Raw genomic sequence first — 22,317 nt, 5'->3', positions numbered from 1 at the left:
AAAAGTCCCCTGTGCAAGCACCAATCGTTTCCGACTCTGGGGTGACGTTGCCTTCACAACTTCACGTTTTCACAGCACACTTTTTTTTTTGGGGGGGGGGGGTGGTTTGCCATTGCTTTCCCCAGTCATCTACACTCCCCACCCCCAGCAAAGCTGGGTACTCATTTTACCAACCTCAAAAGGATGAAAGGCTGAGTCAACCTGGAGCCGACTACCTGAAAACCCTGCTTCCACTGGGGATCGAACTCAGGTCATGAGCAGAGCTTAGGACTGCAGTACTGCAGCTCTAACACTGTGCGCCACAGTGTTCTTGTGGGGGAAGGGCAGGAGGACTGCAAATTTGCAATCTTTAACTTCCCTAAGCCAGGCTCCAATTTGGGGCTGATTTAGGCACTCTCTGTACATGCTCAGAGGTCTTTTCTTAAGCCTGAAAGTTTATAGAACTAAAGCAGTAAATATTTAACAAAACTAGTATAATCTCTCTTTCTCAAAGGTATTTGGTTCTGGCATTTTAAAGGTGAAAATAAAGGGACAACTCTCTGAATCTCTCTCTCAATCATAGCAATAAATTGTATTTTTTTAATTTGCATCCTGGCTGCATTTTAAAAGAGCTGAACCTAAATTCTAACTGTAATGCAGTAGCCATGCACTAATTGAATTTTAGTGCTAAAATAGCTGAATAGCCTTAACTGGATACACCATGAGGGTCTGGGATGCATAAAAATAACATAATAAATACATTTTTTTGCCTAGCCTAACCTAGACTAGAGCCTATTATGCTGAACAGCCTCCTGACGCAATTCCATTCGGGGAAATTCTTGGATTCCATCTGGACATTTGAACTCTGTATGATAATATCTAGCTCTCTGAATTTATACCCAGTTAACTAGTTTTATTGAACAACTCACTAAAACCAATGCTTTCATGCCTAGTTTCTAAAATAAACTTTCTTTAAGTTTATTTGTGTGGTTATTTGCTTTCAGGGCCACCACAATCTGAGCCAAATTTATCCGCTAGCCTTTGGAAATATCTACTATCAATTTGTGAAAACTGACTTGGGGAACCCCTTGCTGCAGTGGTGTGGCTTGATTTTCTCTAGAGTTTTCCTAATAGGCAGAGGCTTGACTAGGGCCTCTGTGCTAAGGGATTTATCCATTCTGGTGGCAACCTACCTTCCTAGTATTTCTGGGGGAAATACCAGACCTTGGACCTGTGTTGGACTATCAGTTGGCAAGTCTGCTGACCCACCTTGGCCAGACAGGTGGCAGACTTTGTCACACTAACAGAGACCTGATCTTTTGGGCAAGGCCACATTCTCTGCAGTTAGTTTTATTTCCTGAATAGGGTTGCCATATCTAGACAGGACAGATTGCTAGAGATCTAAAAATGGAAGTCTAAAGAAAGATGAGATCCCAAGGGAACCAGGCTCTGAACTCTCACTCACACCAAACTTCCATTACACTGCAGAGAAAACTAAGTCTGCAGCTTGGAACTTTGTGCTGTGATTCCAGGAGATCTCCAGGCCTCCCCCTGAGAACTGGCCTCATCTAATTTTAGTCCAAATCATTGCGCTTCTGTTCTTTGCTACCTTACAAAGCCAGGTCTCTCCATTCTAAAAGACATTCAAATCCAAAAGTTAGATTTTTCGGAGGTTTAGGGACAAAGGAGCCTTGCCTGCCCATGTGGAACTACCATTCTCTAACATTTCCCAGAATTCTGGCTTCTAAGTTCCCCATGGCACCAAACATTTAGACAAGACACTTCTAGGGAAAACAGAAGAAGAAAACAACGACATTGGATTTATATTCTGTCCTCCACTCAAGAGTCTCAGAGCGGCTCACCATCTCCTTTATTTCCCTCCCCCACAATAAACACCCTGTGAGGTGGGTGGGGCTGCAAGGGCTTTCCCAGAAGTTGCCCTTTCAAGGACAAGCTCTGTGTTAACTTTGACTGACCTATGGTAGGTGCAAGTGGAGGAGTGGGTTATCAAACCCAGTTCTCCTGGATAAGAGTCTGCACACTTAATCACTACACCAAACTGGCTCTCAAACAGAAAACAGGAGCTGCCAGTAAGTGGTCTGGCAGCAGGGAGCCCTGAGGCTTTACACTCCCTTTCTCTCATGACCCAGTGAGATCTCCCTACTGGGAACTACACAAGAGAAAATCCCTCTTGCTTAGAGGCTTCATCTCTCCTTCACACACACCACAGAAATCCTCCCAGGTCCTAGCTTCTGTGCTTCAGCTCCAAAGCAGAGCCTAATAGACAGAGCTCAAGGGGTGATCAGACCCTTCTTCTCTCCCAAGGAGAGGCAATCAGAATTCCCAGACAATCATACTCACAATCCTGAAGATCTTTCAATTCCTTCAACACATCAGTTCAACCAGGCGCAGGATCTTGGTTGGCTGACCGGTCACCCCCCTCCACCAGGCAGAGAGAGCTGGACTCGATCAAAAATGTGACCGTGGCACCTAGTCCACTCTCCCTGCCATGAGGGTGGAGGGCAGACGGTTATACAGTCATCCATGGGGTAGGAAAAATCCTTACCCCGTTATTTCCAGGCCAATGCCACCATTTAATGTAGCAGGAAATTAATGGAGCCCCACAGATTGCTTGGTATGAAATTATTTTACTCTGACATCAAAGCAGAACTTAGTCAGCATAAGCCCCAAAATGACTAAGTTAAAGTTCTTCTCCAACAGACCGTTTTTATTCAACCCCCAAACAAGTAGCCAAGTCCCCAGGCTTATCTACTCAACATGTCCCCACCTTCCTGTAATTTTCCACTCCTCTGTCCCTCTTCGTTATCAGCTTAGCAGAAGCTTCTCAGAGGGGCCTCTTTTATCTACTTTTTACAACCTTCTATCCACACTCATTTGGGCTGTGTGGCCTCTAACAGTTACTTTAAATGTTGCATCAGACATTCTCTTTTGAAGCCAAAAACATATTTCATTCATTATTATAGGGGCTTTCATTAATTATTCAGGGGTCCCTCTTCACTTTGAGAACAAGATATCTACATTCAGGGCTTTTTTTGAGCAGGAAAGCACAGAAATGCAGTTCTGGCTGGCTTGGTGTCAGGAGATGTGGCCTAATATGCAGATGAGTTCCTGCTGGGCTTTTTCTATAAAAAGCCCTGTGTGAAACAATGGTAATGTCTGGGGTGTGGCCTGATATGCAAATGAGTTCCTGCTGGGCTTTTTCTTACCCCCCCCCCCCCCAGTCTACATTATTAGGTTCTGGGGCACAAACATAAAGTCTGCATATAAAAGATTCTCTACAGTAAATCCCAAGGAAATTCTGGGCTTTTAAGAGTAAAATGTACAAAATAAAGGTCAAGCAAGCCTCCTTGACCCATTTCACTGCTACCATACCATTTGGTCTAATCAACTGAGGTGCTGACTCACCCTGCACACAAGAGGGAAAGCAGATATGAGAGTGTTCTTTTAAAATTCATCCTCTTTTTCTCTATTACAGTAATTTACAGAACTGAACAATTAGGACTTTTTATAACTGATGTAATGTTGTTAAAACTGGACAAACCAGATCGGTTGTTTCAGACCAGCAACATTTACAACTGTTTTAACTAAGTCTTGAGTAAAGCTCATGAGATCAAAGTTATCCCTGAGTTAAATATGTTCCTTCCTTTTTAACACCCTTTGTCAGCTAAGACCAACATAGGATCACTTTTCTCTACTGGCATAATCAATGTACCATAAAGAAAAGGCAATCCATAGCATCACTTTAACTATAAAAGGAGATCCCATATAGAGATAGGTACAGCAAAAAAGATGTTATCTGGAACTCATGAAAAATAGGGGCTGTTAGTTAATCTAACGTGACAGATACTGAAGTTTATTTCTCTGTACCCACCCTTTAGTCCAGAGGAATCTATAGCAATCAAACCAAATGTTGGGGACATCATGGTGACAGCACCCATGCCTGGCAAGCCAGAGAACCACCCCGCATAGCAGGCATGCATGCAAGGATGAAATCTCTAGCTGGCAGTAATCTAGCAATGGTCAAAGGCATCAAGCCTTTGACCATCAAGGCTGGTGACGCAGGAGTGATGTGTGTAAATTCCCAAAGATTCAGGAGAAGGGTAGCTGAGGGGAAGGAGCTTGCCTCTGGGTAGCAGAAGTCAACAGAGCATTCTGGGTATGCTTTGACAGTATATGCATTTTCACATTTACTGTGGTTCCAGTCTGCAAAAAAAAAAATACCCTGCTACTGGAGAAATATTAGAAATTTCATATTTTCTTAAAGATACGTTAAGCCTCTTAAATGTAAAGAATTATATTTATATAATTATTATTTCAGAACATAAATAGCTGTTTTTTTTAAAACCACTTTAAAGATCCCACTAAAGAGCTTTTATTATACCACATCATACCGCAGATCATGCAGTATGTGAAATGAGGGTCTTTTTATCTGAGAATTACAATGTCAGATACCTGTTAATCCACAATCAAGCATCCAAACAGAACAGACACAGTGAGTCATCCTTTCTCCAAATCATTATTGTACTTGATGACGGGGTACAATTTGAAAGCATAATGTGGAAACCTTAGTAAAATTAAGCAACCCCAGATCTGATCAGCACCTCTGAGGAACAACATGTACATAAACTTCAGTTCCACAGAACATGGTAGAGTATTAAAGTAATAAACAAGTAATTAGTTTGGTTAAAGTTTTTTCTTACAGATCTCTCTCAAAGGACTAGAAAATAGTGAAAACAGAAATAATTTCTGATGCTATTCAGAAAGAGCTTGGCATTTCATTTGAACTACATAAGGCCTACAAATATTGGGGCCAAAGTAGGCCAGATTAATAGCAACTTTGTAAACTGAAAAGACATAGCCACAAAAGATATTTATAAAAGAATGAAATATACTTACAGAATTGTAGGCTAAGGCTCAGAAAAGCTAATAAGGCTGCCAAGGCCAACAAAAACACAAAACGATTTCGGAAAAACATTATTATTCTTTCTATTGTTTCTTCATGGTTTCATCTCCATAGTCAAATCTTTTCTGTCAACAGAGAATATAAAACATTCATTAGAGATGAACCTCAATATATTATGCACCCTTCTAAGAAGCAGCAAAATTCTATATGAAGGACAGCATGATTTCAGGCAAGTTACCAAATCTGAATATTCATCAATAATCAGTCTATTTCAGAATCATATTAATTCTCTGGAATTGAGGACTTGCATTCTTTAAAAAAAAAAACCCTGAATATCTATTGCAAGTAAATTAGGGCAAACACTTGCTTGTCTTAAAATTAGGAAACTCTTATTTAATTGCTCTTTACCTAAGTGCTCTTAATTTTGCACAAAAAAAACCCTGTTCTGGAGGGATCAGCAATTCTATTTTTGTTATACAGCTTCTTAGAAAAGGAGAAAGGCACCAAAAGGCAAAGACAAACTGAAGCAACTATATGGCAGGACATCTTGTAAAGGCAAGATAGAAAGAAACAATTTTATTTGTGCATCCGTTCCCCATATTTTTGCTGTGAGAGAAACAAGAGCCATACAAATTACTGTATGTAGCTAACCTGAATGCAAATTTAAGACAATCCTCTTTTTCTTGATACCACATGTACCTAATTTTCCTTCCAGGTTAGTAAAGATATTAATAATATTATGGTAGACAAATCAAAAATATTAAAAAATAAGCAAAAACTAATCTGCAAGTACGTTCAAAGAGGATGAATTCCACTTTTGACAAAGTGTTTAAATACCTTAAAATAGAAGAGCAAGGCAGAAATTGCATTCTGAAGAACTGTGGCATGCTAACTAATAAAAGTAATTATTCCATCCTTAATTGATTTGGTATTGTTCCCAATAAGCAACTACGATAAAGGCTGCCAATACAATTTGTTTTCAAATGTTACTTGATATTAGCTTTCATGAGATCAGGTGCCAGCGCTGCCATAACGTGGAACAACTGCAGAATAATATCACAATGAAGGTTATTTACATATAAGAAACCAGAGTGACATAGTGTCTGGATATTCAAATTGGCTCTTTCAAGCTTCCCTAATCTACCACAGTCTTGGGGGAAGGGTTATTTTCACAAAAGCTTCAATGCCAAGCAGACAAGATGTGGTACCAGTGCAAACACAACACTTGCCCCTTGCCCATTTTTAAAGGATTGGTATGGTACCATGTTACCAGATATTGAAAGTAGAGTGGGGTCAGCCCCACTTAGTACTTGGATGGAAGACCACTAAGGAAGTCTAGTTTGCTATGAAGAAGCAGGCAATGGCAAGCCACCTGTGAACACCTCTTGTCTTGAATGCCCTATGAGGTTCCAATAGGTCAGCTTTCACTTAACAATGAAAAACAAAGATTATGCTACGAATTTCAATCCCTAGCTCTTCCTTCTCATGCAAAAGTTTCACTGTTTTTTAATATGATTAATATTTATGCTGGCACAGATACTTGCCAGGCTTCAGTCTAACCAGTGTATAAAACCATGGTTAGAAGCTAGTTACAGGTTTAAGATGAATTAAAGCAAAGAGTGGATTCAAATGCAGAGCAAAATAATGGTTTATTTTACTTATAGTCAGTTTGTGAAGCCAGTCTTTGTTGCAAGATGACCACTCAGATCCTGTTTTCATGACCTTGGCATTTTTCACAACCTATCTCACAGAGACCCAGTTGCTATCTGGGCCTGTACTGAGGTTCTCACTCAAGGTTAAAGTCACCACCTCCCTTACTGTTAGCCAGCTACTCTGTGAAGATGGTATACCCTCTTTGAGAATCTTCAGTTTCTCTTGGTGCAGCTTTTACTAGGCATGGTAGGAACCAAGAATGTAACCAGAAACCTAGCACAACCTAGCACAAGAATAAAGAGAGCCCTTCTGTTACACAATTCTTACAAAGTGCCTCTGTTACCAGGAAGAATGCAAAGTGGCAACAGGAAACAGATTAGGATTAGGCTGGGGAATCAATTTCATATGTTCCATTAAATAACTGTTAAAACCAAGAGCAGATAAGCCAATAGGGCAGTTCCGCAGGGCCTGCAAGACAGCCCTCTTCCGGCAGGCCTATAACACCTAACTGATACTTGGATGGAACATCTTTGGATGGAACAAAATGCTCTTATAGACCGCTGGCTTTATTTTATCTTGTTTTATTAACTATGCTTTTATTGTATCTGTAAATGTTTTAAATGGAATTGTATGAATCATTATGTTGTGAGCCGCCCTGAGACACTTCGGTGAGAAGGGCGGGATATAAGTTCATTAAATAAATAAATAAATAAATATCAGATCCAGATCTGACATACTCTAGCTAACCATATTCAGGCAGTGTCCTGCACTCAAATGATTGACCACAGTTTAATTAAACCATAGTTCTTGTTAAATCTGAGCTGGGTCATTAACCATGCACAGAGAAGCTATAAGAAATATGAGAGGGAACAGATTGAGAGAACACAATATCCCACCAACCATTGTGAGCACATAGTCTCAGTCTCCTTACAATGGTTAAAAGAATAGGCAGCATTTTATCTGTATTATCCCACAGAGAAGTATAGCTATAGTTATAAAATTTCAGTACTGAAAATAATATCCTCCCAGAAATTACAGCTCACAAATATCACAGAGCAACTTATTGATCTTTCTTCATTCACATTATGGGTTCAGAGTGGAAGACATGCCATTGCTGTGCTATCTCTGCTCAACTGTTTTAAATATGCAGATGTCATTTTTTTAACTGTAGCTTCCTGCATCATAATTCACTTATATAATAGTTAAAAGTAGGGGTATGCCATTTTTTTAATCAGCATCTTTCAGTTTGGGTCTACTGGACATGAAAAAAATTCAGTATTTCTGAGAAATCCTAGATCATAATACCAGTATGGTTTTGGGAGCCAAGATTTTTCAAAATCCCAATTTTGTTTTCAGGTCAATAGGCCCAAGAAGAAAAATACCAGGGTTTTTTTTTTAAGCCAGCCTGATCCTGAGGCTGGCTTGGCTTCTCCTGTAGCATGGTTTAAACTGCACTGCAGGAGAAGCTGGTCCAAGGAACTTCATGCTGCAGGAAGGTCTCTCTCTACGATATGCAGACCTGGCTAGGCTGGCTTCTCCTGAAGCATGATTTAACCAAGCTGCAGGAGAAGCTGGCCCCAAAATCTGCTGTGCCATGACTAGTGGATTGCTCCACAGCAGCTTTTGGGGCCAGCTTCTCCTGCAGCTCAGTTTAAACCAGGTTACCTGAGAAGCCAGCCCCAAGAGCAGGATCCTCAGGCTGTCTTCTGCAGTCCCTTTATACTTTATACTTTAAAGAGACTGCAGTAGAAGCCTGACAAACAGCTGAAAGGTGGGAGCAAACTGTACCTGCCTTTCCACTGTTTTAATTTTTACTGGTAATTCCATATATCTGGGATTTTTTTCTTGGCATTTCCCCCCAGTTTTCCTGAGAAAACCTAGATACATTTGGGAAACCAAAATATACCTGGAAAATACTGATAAAGTAATTTTCAGGTATATTTTCAGCTCAGGTAGATTAGAATGCACACCAATAGTTAAAAATGATGCCCACAGTTGGAATTGGAGATACAACCTTTTGGACCCTAAGACAGTCTATAGTATTTGGGAAGCTGAAAAAAGGTGGAAGGATTAAAGACTGTAAACAATTATTTTTGTGACATCAAAAGTGTTAACCAATAATATTTGCATGAGCCCTTTGCCCTACCCCCTCAATTTTTCTATAACATTTCCAAGTTTCCTATACTATGCCTCTAACAAAACTCAACTTTCTTACAAGGGATCAATGACAACAGAACTCTGTGGGAATACATAAGGAAACAGGTTATAGTGCATCACAACAGCCAAATGTACTTTCTATGCTATAAGTCAGCACAAATTTTAAACCTCTTCCTATAGCTAAACTGATTTTAAGCTAGCAAATCATTCATACATTAATAGAACATTGTTATCCATGCATTATAGGTACTGATGAGGGACATGATCTGCTGCTAAACTCTGGAGCACAATGTTATGCTGCTGTAGTGGATTTATGTCAGAACAGCATTACCTTTGCAGCCAGTGGTTCCTAACAATGCAATAACCATAACACTTCTAGCAAACAAGACAAAAGTGAGAAGGCCCAAGTTTATGTTGGCAGCATTGCAGAGCTAAAATAGACACACCTCTGAGAATGGTTTAACACCATGCTAACAAAAGAGGCAGCATAAATAAAAACACTAGAACTGAACTCTAAAGGATTGCTCTCTTTCTTCCCATACCTGAGCCACATCAGAGGATATGACTCCAGCTAACTCAACAGCCTCTGACAGCACTGACAATATACAAGCAAGGCAAAAGAGGGAACTTGTTAAAATATGAAGTCACAATTCTGTCGTTCTGCAACACCATCAGAATACGTGGCACCACTGATGCTGTTCCATAAAAACTATGACTGTTCCCAGCTTCTCTGACTCTTCTCATGATGGTTAGCATAAAGGAACCTTTTAACTTTATTTGCTGCTTATCTCAGCTACCTTCAGGATAGGACATACACACATAGAAAGGGCTGAGGCCTGCTAGCAGCACACTGTCTACCCACTAAACAATCAAAACATGTTCTTGGGGTTGCAGCATAGATGAATTACATCATCAGAAGCAACACTGTAGATAAAGGGTACACACAGCTTCTAGAGATTCTGGGAAGTAGCTGTTACTGATGTACTGGATTTAAACTGGGATGCTCATAACATGACCACCACAATTATAAAAAAAAAAAAAAAAGCTGGGTTGGACCTAGGCTCCTTCAAGTTTTAGCCTGACTGCAAACAAGATTCACTCCCCCTTCCCTACCTAAACAATATGAAGTCTTGTCTTGCTCTTTCCCTCTCAAGCTTCCCAAACATTTGTGAAAGGGGAGGGGAGCTGCCGATTAGATACAGGAGAGAAGTACTAGTAATATGAAACCTATAATTCATCAAGTACTAGTAATATGAAACCTATAATTCTCTAACATAATGCAGATTATAACTTCCACAAGGGAAGGTGGGATATGAATATTTAAATAAATTCCAGTGTTTAATGAGTTTTCTTACTTCCAGTTTTCCTCTCCTCCACAAAAGTACAGTAGTGCTTTCGAAAAGGAGAGTAGAAACTGGAAAACAAGGAGGCTTTTGCTTGGCAGGAGTTCTGCTTGTTTATGAAAATTCCTGTTAGGTGTTCAAAAATCCTTCAGAGACAGCCTAATGGGCATCTGCAATAGAAGGGGAGATTAGGGGAAATCAGTGCAACTTTATATATGGCTACTGCACTTTTAAAAAACAAAGCCCTTTATATATTGCAACAATTAATATCACGTTAGATAATGTTGTTATCCATGGCCCCGTGGCGCAGAGTGGTAAAGCAGCAGTACTGCAGTACTGTGATCTGAACTCTCTGCTCACGACCTGAGTTCGATTCCGGTGGAAGCTGGATTCAGGTAGCCGGCCCAAGGTTGACTCAGCCTTCCATCCTTCTGAGGTCGGTAAAATGAGTACCCAGTTTGCTGGAGGGTAAGTGTAGATGACTGGGGAAGGCAATGGCAAACCACCTTGTAAAAAGTTTGCCGTGAAAACGTTGTGAAAGCAACGTCACCCCAAAGTCAGAAACGACTGATGCTTGCACAAGGGACCTTTCCTTTCCTTTTCCTTTCCTAGATAATGTCAGTGCAAGATACAGAACTAACCAAAGTATCTTGTGCACAGGTAAAACATCACATAGGGCTAAAATCCAAGGACAATCTCTGCTAATCAAACTTTTTTTTTAAAGGGGGATTTTAAAAATTGAACCCAAAGAGGTTGTACAGTCAGGGCTATTCTATAAATTCTACCCCTACATAGAGATATCAAAAAGCTGTTCTGTATGGTAGAACTGCACATTCCCGTAGAGAGAGCTTAAAGCCAACAATGCAATCTGAATTTATCACATGAAGATAACTTCCTGAAAGCACCTCCAGGACTATGGAGCTCAGCATGCAGAACCCCCACAAAATTCAGTCTAACTACTGGGTAAGTAGTTTTCAGACTTTAAGCACCAGTGTCTGGCTAGTTCCACGGGGAGTTATATCACTAGAATCAGCCCCTTTTACCATCACTTTAGAAAGTCAGCCTCCTGTCTCATGTAGAGAGTAAACACATCATTACACTGAATCACTGTGACAGCTTAAATGAATTGATTAAAATGTCTTGTCTCCATAATAATCAATAGCACTCTTCAAAGTCTGCCTCTATAAAATTACTGTACTTATCTGGTGTGGGAGATCAGAATGATGCAAACTGCCATGATATGAGTGAGTGAAACAGCAGACAGGAACAGTCACCATTGCAAGAGGGAAAGCACAGCTCTCCACCAAAGCTGGAGATATAAACACAGCCCCAGTGACCACATAACCCATTGCAGATGGTGAAAAGCAGAAAGCATAACTGTATATCCATTTCCCCTAGTGACACACACTTCAGCAGAGTTTTGTATTGTGACAGCAGTTGCACCTTCTCATACTGACATACCCCAAGAGGGCAATAGCAGACTTGAAGTCAAGAGGTCCCTGGTGCCTTTCAAGACTTCAACTGTAAAAATGCTTTTCTTATATTGAAACCAAACAAAGAGAAATCCCACGGATGCTGCCCCAGCTTTACCTGAGACAGCATCCATATAAAACAGCTGGGAAACATCAATGGATTAGCATTTTGCTGTGTACAAACATATATGGAAAAAAATCATGCTGGAATTAGGTCAGCTGTGTTGTTACAGAACACAGCTCTGCTGCGTGTTCTGAAACAGTAGCAAAAGACAAGAGGCTCCAAGCAAGATGTGAATAGTATATTCATAGTACAATTTTGTAAAAAGATAATGCAAAACACAAAGGAGCACTTTCAGAAGACAATTATCAATAGCAAAGCACTGAGTAAACCCTACACTTCCAGCTGTGCTTATATTGTTGTGTACCTTTCTGTTGTTCAAAAAATCGTTGAAATTCAAGCACCTTTATACAAATTTTAATGAAAATCTTTCACTGAGGATTTCAAATGAAGGCTATGAAAAATGCATTAGAAATCTATCACAAGCCATTCTCTCTACTATACAAATACATGTTTGCTTTCTCTTCTGGCATCTTCTCTATTGTATTCAAACATACCACACCATTTCTCCTGCTCATCTTCTCTTCCTAATCACCACCCTATTTCCCATCTACCTTTGCTTCCAAACTCCTAGAACATGTGCTTTATTCCCACTGTCCTCACTACTACTTCTCCAACTTCTCTGCTACCTTTCTTTTTGACATTATGGTGAGTGAGTATGTGTGTGTATATATATATTTGCAAGTATCTTTGTTATATTTTATGTTTGTCATTGAAACTGAAATATAGATACAAATGGGCTGTCACAAAGAGCCTTTCATTCCATATGCCATGGTCATTGCCTTGTCTGGTAAATTATTACAGAAGGATCCTAAAACAAAAATAGGACATATTCTTCAACATGACCAGAAGAAAATGTATGGCAGGAAAGACATGTATCCAAATACAACAGACTAGATTATAGGGTGTAAAATTTCAGACGCAACTAAAAATCCAAAAACCTGAATTACAGGCTTTTAATATACCCAACATCTCAGGTTTGGAGGGATTAAACTGACTATAGCAATTCTGAAGGAAAGACATGCTTTAAATTCTCTTTCAAACTTAAGGTATCTAGTGATCGTGAATTCAAATGTTTGAAAAAAAAATATTGCCAATATGGATAAAAATAAATTTATGATCAATCATAATAATAATTCCCTTACTTAATATATATATTTAAAGATCCTTTTTGTGACACAAACCAAGAGTTAACAGCAGCAGCAGACAGGGAGAGAAAAAACAGCCCTGGAAAGAGCCCTGACCACTCTGGCCCCAAGGGAGGGAGAACAAGCAGGCCTGTCCCTAGCGGCACCATGCAAGCAAAACTGGGCCAGACATCTCCATCCCTGCACACTGCCTCCATCCACTTGGAGTCGGGGGGGCTCAGGAGGAGAGTACAGCCCTAGGGTAACCTCAGCAGGAGTCAGCCTCCGGACCTTCAGCCCACCAGAACTTTTTCTAGTGCCCTTAATGGTCAACCCACCCCTCATTAATATGAAGACTGACTACTGCCAGTTTGGTGTAGTGGTTAAGTGTGCGGACTGTTATCTGGGAGAACCGGGTTTGATTCCCCACTCCTCCACTTGCACTTGCTGGAATTGCCTTGGGTCAGCCATAGCTCTGGCAGAGGTTGTCCTTGAAAGGGCAGCTGCTGTGAGAGCCCTCTCCAGCCCCACCCACCTCACAGGGTGTCTGTTGTGGGGGAGGAAGGTAAAGGAGATTGTGAGCCGCTCTGAGACTCTTTGGAGTGAAGGGCGGGATATAAATCCAGTATCTTCTTCTTCTTCTACTGGAATCAGATTTCTTTCAGATGTTATTCCATATCTGCAGAAACCTGGCCAATACTGTAGGGACCGCTTAGAGTTCGATACAACAAAATTTCTGCTTGTGTTAGAGCTAGTGGAAATGCCAGAAAAAGACCATGGTAGCTACTTGAGCTAAGTCAAATTTATTATAGCTTCTGTTTATGGAAGATCTTATGCAGCCAATTTTGGGGCACTAGTTTAGTTTAGTTTAGTTTATTAAATTTATACCCTGCCCTCCCCGCCAAGGCAGGCTCAAGGCAGCTTACAACATTAGTCATAATAACAATAAAAGACTAACCATTGGTACCTCATAATTTATTTATTTATTTATTTAGTGGACTTATATCCCGCCCTTCTCACCGAAGTGTCTCAGGGCGGCTCACAGCATAATAATTCATACAATTTGATTTAAAACATTTACAAATACAATTAAAACCATAATTAATAAAACAAGATAAGATAAAACCAGCGGTCTATAGAAGCACTTTGTTCCATCCAGAGATGGATAATAATAAAATCAATTAATTAATTAAAACAATTTAAAACGGTTGGTACTAATAACATTTCGGTGTTATTCAATTATGATCACGTCAGTATTTCCTGGATTCCTCCTGCTGTTATAGGTCTCAAAGGTCAGCTAAAAGCAAGCCAGAAGATTGTGGTTTTACAGGCCTTGCAGAACTGGGGGAGGTCCCGCGAGGCCCTAACCTCTTCCAGCAGCTGGTTCCACCAGTGGGGGGCTACTACTGAGAAGGGACAATTCTTGGTAGTCGTCAGTCTCACCTATCTTGGCCTGGGGATCACTAAAAGATGTTGAGATCCCTATCTTAGTACCCTCTGGGGAACATGTGGGGACAGACGGTCCTTCAGGTAGGCAGGTCCTCGGCCATAAAGGATTTTAAAGGTAATAACCAGTACCTTGTAACAAATCCGGTATACTATTGGCAGTCAGTGCAGTTCTTGCAGCTGTATGTGCTCCCACCTGGAGCTCCCACTCAATCTAATGCTAACTTGTTATTATTTCTCTTCTAAATAGTTCACATACTTTCCTATTGAGAAAGACTGGAGAGCATGAATACAATGAAAAAGATGAGGGGAACCCAGCTGCATCCATAACAAGCCCAACAAATCTCCCTCCCTCCCTCCCTCTCTGTAGCAAAGCAAAAAGCTCATAACTTCAATAAAATGTCGTTAGTCTGAAAAGTAGCCTTTGTATTTCTCCGGATGGTGAAGACTTGGCAAAGGAAGCTAGAGTGCCTTCCTTCCTTTCCCCAGGGCACAAGGAGAGGGAGGAGCCTTAGCCAGGAAGGAAGGAAGGCTTGGCTCAGTAGCTCTGAAGGGTGATTAATTGAGTCTGGCAAACTTAATCACCCAGCAGAGCTATAGAGTCAGGTTCTTTCATTGGCTGAGGTTCCTCCTCTCTCCTCCTCCCTTTGGGAAAAGGGAGGGGGAGAGGGAAGGAGCCAAGAAAGTCTGCTTTGCTGGCCAACTGATCGCTGGGGAGAAACACAAAATGGTGACCGAACACAGCAGGCAAGGGAGAATGAAGCAGATAACAGCCAGTTGCTGGAGGGCCTGATTGGAGCCCTCTGATGGCCCGCGGGCCGCATGTTTGACACCCCTGACCCCTGCAATGGGAGAGCTGGTCCCAAAGGTATGAGGGTCCTAGACTGCTAAGGGTTTTAAAGGTTAACATTAACACCTTGAATTGGATCCAAAGACTAACTGGTAGCCAGTCCAGCTGCTGCAGAATTGGGGTAATATGAGCTGACCATGATGTTCTAGTCAGCAACCTGGCAGTTGCATTCTGGACCACCTGCAGTTTCCAAAGTATTTTAAAGGATAGCCCTACACAGACCAAATTGTAGTAGTGTAATCAGGAGGTGACAGTTGCATGGATCAATGTGACAAGATCTGATCCGGATAATAAGGAGCTAGCTGGGCCTGCCCCCCCCCAAAAAAAAACTGACTCTGCTACCACAGACACTATACTCTGAATCTCAGAGCACTCACAATCGCCTTTACTTCCCTGCTCCCACCCACCCACTTCCCTCCTCCCACCCACCCTGTGAGGTGGGTGGGGCTGAAAGAGCTCTGACAGAAGCTGCCCTTTCAAGGACAGCTCTGCAAGAGCTATGGCTGACCCAAGGCCATTCCGGCAGCCGCAAATTGAGAAGTGGAGAATCAAACCTGGTTCTCCCAGATAAGAGTCCACACACTTAACCACTACACCAAACTGGCTCTCATAGGACACAAGGCCCATGAAAAGCCCTTGTACAACAATTGTAAAATGATCCAGCAAGTGCAATTCAGCATTGCCTTACTCTTTGAAAAACATAGTGGAGGGAACTGTATCTACCTGGTTTATTTTAGTCCCTAATGAAACAGCAACAATGACACTAGGACTATCTCAGAGCTAGGTGACGCCTTTTTTCATCTTTGCTCCTCAGTAGCCCTAATGAAGACGATGACGATATTGGATTTATATCCCGCCCTATACTCAATCTCAGAGTGGTCACAATTGCCTTTACCTTTCCCCCCCACACAACAGACACCCCGTGAAGTAGGTGGGGCTGAGAAAGCTCTTACAAGCAGCTGCCCTTCAAGGACAACTCCTATGAGAGCTATGGCTGACCCAAGGTCATTCCAGCAGCTGCAAGTGGAAGAGTGGGGAATCAAACCTGGTTCTCCCGGGTAAGAGTCCACGCACTTAACCATTTCACCAAACTGGAACAAAGAGGAACTGTTGAAGCTGCTTTAAGAACACTGATGGAAAAGGAGAAGTCGCACCCCATAGGGCGACATCCATTGCTGACAGGTTTATCAGCTGCAAGGTGGGGTTCTCCCAGAATGCCAACTGATTTCCATCCTGCAGTGAACTGTCCCTGAAGAGGAAATGGAAACTTCAATGGGATTGTGATGCCATAAAAATCTTTCCTTTGAACTTCCTTCCCACCCCAACCTGAACGTTCCCCAGGCAGAACCTCAGAGCTCCAGGAATATCTAAACTGACATTAGTAATCTGATTGCTCAAGTGGCTTGGTAACTATATGGGAGTGATAATACATTTGCTCAATATTCACACTTCATGTGAGAACTGGTGTGAGATCTTCTGTTAGCCTTGTATCTCTCCCCTCCAGCCAGTTTTCAGTAACAATGAAGAGGAGCAGTTTGAGCTCATAGTTCCAGTGTTCTTAAAGGTATCATTTAAGTTTTAAACTGTTTTTAAAGCTTTGTTTTTTACCATCAGTATCAATATTGATAGAAAGGGAGGATTTAGTTCCAATGCTCTAACAAAACCTTCTGAAAACCAAGGTCATAACAAACCTGGACAAACAGTTCTTATCTGCTAGGTTAAACTTTGCTCCACCTGCATGCAAAAAGTGTTGACATTTCATAGCAGCTAAACATTCAGGCAACAGAGTTAAAGTTTTCTTGATCTTCTATGAATTTTCAAGCGTAGAGGAGCAAAATCAACTCCCTATGCCCACCCCATACACAAAGACCCTTTCCTCATTTCTTTTTCCTCTCCCAAAAAATAAAGGTGAGTGTTCCCCCACTTCTCAAAAAAATGCCAACAACTGTGTAGTATCTAATTTTATTTGGGGTTAAAGTACTGTTCTATGGAGGTTCAGATCATGAAAACTGGCAGGCTGGCATTCTTCCACTTATGCCAAGCACGGCAATTAGCCCCTTTCCTGACATGCCCTGACACAGGCATGGTAATCCATGCAATGTTCACATCCAGGTTAGACTACTGTAACTGCTCTATGCTGGCCTGCCCTTGAGACTGACCTGGAAGCTTCAACTGATCCAGAATGCAGTGGTGCAAGTCCTCATGGACAGCACATATACAATCTGTACCGTGCCAGCTACACTGGCTTCCAGTGGAGTACCAAGTCAGTTTCAAGGCTCTGGTGTTGACCTTTAAGACCTTGAGTGGTCGGGGGCCTGCATATCTTTGGGATGTCTTCACTGATATGTCCCCAGGAGGGTGTTATGCTCCACTGCCCCCAAAATATCTGGTTATCCCTGGCCCCAAAATATCTGTCTGTCCTTGACCAGAGCCACGGCTTTCTGCCAAATACCATCAGGGCCCTGCAGGACTTAATGGAATTCTACAGGGCCTGTAGGGCAGAGATTTTTCACCAGGCTTTTGGTTGAGGGCAGCGATGGTTTCCATCATGGCTGGTACCCTTTTCTTCCATCTTTCCCAATTCAGCCTCCTCTCTGTCTTGTTCACGAGATGGCAACATGGTGAAGAGCAGGTTTAAGCACAAATCAGAGATGACAGGGAGGGGGAAGGGAGGCTTTTCTGTTGCTACCGGCTCCTGTTTGATTTAGAAGATTTATTGTAGCATATGATTTTATGGGTTGCAACCTATTATATCAGATATATTTCCTCAGTTGACAAAATATATGCATAAACAGATTTAAGGTGAGAAGGGAACAATGTTGACAAAAGGCCATGAAATGCAAAGTGTGCAGTCTGTGAGATATCTATGCAATCTTTTCATGTATAAAAATAGAGGTAACATTAACACGAGCAGTAATTGGTTATTTCTTCTTCTAATGAAATTACTGCTTACTATTTTTTTAATCATATATTTAGATCCTAACAATTCCCCCCAAACATCAATCCAGTGCCTAGGAAAAGATGCAACTTTGTATGTGTGCATGCATACATGCATTTTGGGAAAGAATGGAATCTATGGAAGAATTCTGGAACAAAATGAACAGGTTTTCTAACAATGGAAATTAATAGTAGAACACCTGAACTGCCTTATCTTTTCTCTCCTAAATATCTTGAGAATTAACTCTTGTTCTATAAAAACACTCTTGCCAAGGCATGCAAGATGCTCTTTCATTTTAAGACAGGATATAAAAGGGAATCTTAACTGTTGCATGTAGCTTATCTGTACTGATACAAAAGGCAGATCAACTCCTAGATACAGTAAAATGGTTGATGTAAAGCATAGTTAATATAATTTAATTATTGGGGGGCGAGATATTAACTTCCACAAATGCCACACTTTCCAAGCTTCGTTACATACCTTCAACAATCTATGTGAATGGACAAAATAATTCCAATTACTAAAAGTTTGTAAAGTGTATTCAAAATTCAGGAATAATTTAAAATATCACAGTGAAAGGACATAAAAGTGGCATTGTCTATAAAAGCATGAAACAGCCAGCCATATTGGCTTTTTTTGAAAAAGGAATAAATTCTAAAGCAGCAGAGCCATGGATTATGGAATAGCTTGAAAGGATTATTTAGTAATTGGATTCTTGCAAATACAGATCTCCTAATCTTTTCCTCTTCAAGCTCTCTCTGTCTTCCTTTTCAGCCACCAATATACTTCTTAGTCATGCTTATGATCAAGGACTTATGTTCTGCATGGCCTTTCCTCAAAAATCCTTACATGACCCTTGAACTTTTCTACTAGGCTTGCCAATCCCCAGGTCCCAGCGGGGGTTCTTCTGCTTTCCCAGGCTCCTTCCCACCCCCAGTGAGCTGGCCAGCAGGGAGAAGCCCTTCCCCCCACAGCCACCATGTGACTTTCCACCTCCAGAGGCTTCAGTCTCTGATTAGAAAGGCTTCCTCTTTGGATGGTGTGTCTGTGTTGCTTTGAAGAAGCTGGCAGCAACTCGTGAGTAGAGATGCCAATCCCTCGCTTCAGAGACGCCAGAAATTGGGGTGGGGGGGGAGGAAAAGAAATGACTGCTGGGCACTTCATTATTCCCTATGTGGAGATCGATTCTCATAGGATATAATGGGGAATTGATCTGGAGGTATCGGGGGATCTGGGGGGACTGTTTTTTGAGGTAGAGGCACCAAATTTTCAGTATAGCATCTCGTGCCTCTCCCCAAAATATCCCTCATGTTTCAAAATGATTGGACCAGGGGGTCCAATTCTATGAGCCCCAAAGGAAGGTGCCCCTATCCTTCATTATTTCCTATAAAAGGAAGGCATTTTAAAAAGTGTGCTGTCCCTTTAAATGTGATGGCCAGAACTCCCTTGGAGTTCAATTATGCTTGTCACACCCTTGCTCCTGGCTCCACCCCAATGTCTCCTGGCTCCACACCCAAAGTCCCCAGTTATTTCTTGAATTGGACTTGGCAGCCCTATTTTCTACATATAAACTCAAAAGCCCACTATTAACTCTTCATTAGCATAACTGACACATATTTCCAAGAGAAGAGTTTTAGGACTTAAGCCACATTAGTCTGTAGCAGCAGAAAAAAATTCAAGCCCAGCAGCACCTTAAAGAGCAACAAAGTCTACATATCATCACTATCAAGCAGTCAGAAGACAAAATTTCAGAAACACTCTTAAAATAAGCTTTAGATCCAATGAATAATGCACACACTAAGGCTTTTCAGCTACCCTTCTAAATGCATCTGCTTATACTTGTTCAAATGTGAAGGCAGGGGTGGAAGGTGGAATTAAATTTGTACAATACAGCCTGAAAGCCCACAGACAGGGAAGGTGATGGAATGGGGAACTCTCAAGAGGGAAAAGAAGGAGAAATCCACGGGAGTTTCACACAAACTTTTAAACCCCGGTGAGAGAGGGGACAACTGTCCCTTGGGGGACGGGGATGAACAGGGTGTACCTAGACCTGATGACGACTGTCCCGTGGGATATGAATCAAAAGAGGAAGATGGGAGTCCCCCTAAAGAGACGGACATCCTAAATGTCAAGCATTGTGAATTTTCTAGTTGCTATAATTGTCAGATCATAGAATTGTTACTAATCATGAATTAGATTCAGGCACATCAAAGTAGCAGAACCCCTCCATTGCTTCTTTCCCTTTTACTAACAAATGCAGGATTGTCCTCTTTGAAGATAAGACCTCCTGGGACTCATTCCCAGGCCCAGTGAGGCCTGGACCCAGGATGCGCCAACCGCAATAGAGATAAGAAAGTTAGAGTGTGAATTTCACACGTGAATGTAGAATTGTTTATAGAATCTTTGATGTGCCATTTTAAAGCATGTATTCTGTTGTTACTAAGTATCAGTTCCAATACCTAGCTCAACTGAGCCACATGGATTATCAGTAAACCAAACTTTGTTTCAAAACCCAAGGACTGGTTATTTTGAAATCTCATGCTTGACATTTTGGAACTGATCTTTTATTAAGAGTTCATCTGATCTGGCAACTTTAAGCCGGATGGCTGAAAGAGTACCAGATAACAGAGAACCTACTGATCCACTCGAAGGAATCAAGGTGCGGACTCCCCCCTGGCACATTGTTGGGACTCGGAGAGTCGGGGGGCGCAGGTCCCCATTGCACATACGACAGCTGTTCGTCACTCCTAAGAAGTGAGCACCGTGTCCCTCCACAACCTTGATGGATGAAGCACCAGCACATCACAAGGTCATCCTGTCGAGGCCAGTGCGAGGGGGCAGGGGCGGTGGAAATCCTGGTGAGAGAGGAGACGACTGTCCCTTGGGGGACGAGGATGAACGGGGTGTACCTAGACCTGATGACGACCGTCCCGAGGGATCTGAGTCGGAGGAGGAAGATGGGAGTCCCCCTAAAGAGACGGACATCCTAAAGATCCTCAAGAATCAGGCTTTACATCCTCAAGAATCAGGCCCTACACTAACAGAATCTCCACCTCACTAGACAGATCCGGCAGCAGACCAATGGGGAAAACACCGGGAAGTGGGAACACTTCCCTGTCACATCTGGGCTGCACTTGGCAGCTCAAGAGAGACACAGGGGCGCTCTGCTTGGTTGCTCAGCAATGGTCAGCACTCATCCCTGGAGAAGAGTCATTGCAGGACCAAGAGTGACAAGCCAATAGGAAAACAGTAAAAGACCCACACCTGTAGGAAGGTAAACATGACTATAAGGAGCAACATCTGGCCCTCAGGGGATGAGTCAATGAAAGGCAAAGATAAAAGGAACATGCTGAGTAAGGCCTGGTGTAGAAGGAACCTTACTTGCCACCCCTTTGTGAGCTGACCTGTTTAGCAAACAGAGATTTATCCTGATCCTGCTACCTTGTACTTTGTCTCTGGTAATTAGGGGTGTGCAATTTTTTTTGCTGGTATTTTTCAATTCAGGTCTATTGGATCTGAAAAAAATTAGGTATTGCCATGGTAATGAAAAGAAACCCTCTATATCCAAAGACAATAAACCTCTGAATATTAGTGTCAAGAGACAATATCAGGGAAAGGCTTTGGCCTCTATGCCATGTTATTAGAACTCCATGATAACTGGTTGGCAACCATATAAGACAGGATGCCAGACTACTGATTTGATCCAGCAGGGTTCTTCTTGTTAATTTCTCTTTCTTTTCTATGCAAGTTTGGGTAGTATAGGGTTCTTCACTTTGCAGTGCACTGCCTCTAGCATTTGGCACATTTGCAATTTTATTTGAACAAAACTAAAGCACATTCTGAACTTCATAAACAATACTGATGGCAATTACACCTTTTATGTTCTTAAATCAGTGACTTCAGGTTTAATGGGGAAGTACTGTATACATTTCAATGTTTTCCCAATTTTTGGTCCCTCCTGCCTCCAGTCTCAGCTTGTACCTCAGACTCTGCCCTGGAAACTGTTTTCATTCTTCCTAAAGGAGTAAAAGAAATGACTCCACATTTTCATTTTCTAGTTCTAAAATATGCCAGGTTGTTAATCAGTCTGGAAACAGTGATCACTGATCTTAACGACTTCCTCCAATGTCTCTCTCTCATCTTTGACGTAAGCATTTAAGAAGCAGTTTTCACACCCATGTACACATATGCTAAACACTGTTTTAGATAGGCATGCTGCAATTATATATACTAAGATTATAGACTATCAGGTTAATACTATTTCAGGATAATGAATGGTCATTGGAACTAGCGGAAATACATGAACT

General features: G+C 41.6%; 1 protein-coding gene across 2 annotated transcripts in view; it reads right to left on the bottom strand.

The window, feature by feature from the left end:
- The window catches only part of PXYLP1 (2-phosphoxylose phosphatase 1), a 111,879-nt gene that overhangs the window by 68,676 nt on the left and 20,886 nt on the right, over window positions 1-22,317 (bottom strand). Inside the window, exons 2-3 of one of the 2 annotated variants that reach the window (XM_060242182.1) lie at window positions 10,069-10,226; window positions 4,897-5,028 (exon numbers count right to left, since the gene is read on the bottom strand). In XM_060242182.1, coding sequence (XP_060098165.1) covers window positions 4,897-4,975 — 79 coding nt within the window. In that variant the 5' untranslated portion in view covers window positions 4,976-5,028; window positions 10,069-10,226. The remainder of the gene's footprint in view (window positions 1-4,896; window positions 5,029-10,068; window positions 10,227-22,317) is intronic. The other variant, XM_060242180.1, reaches the window with a different exon arrangement.

The sequence above is a fragment of the Heteronotia binoei genome, chromosome 6 (assembly GCF_032191835.1).
Source record: "Heteronotia binoei isolate CCM8104 ecotype False Entrance Well chromosome 6, APGP_CSIRO_Hbin_v1, whole genome shotgun sequence".
NCBI lineage: Eukaryota > Metazoa > Chordata > Lepidosauria > Squamata > Gekkonidae > Heteronotia > Heteronotia binoei.
This window is presented reverse-complemented; position numbering and strand designations above follow the sequence as displayed.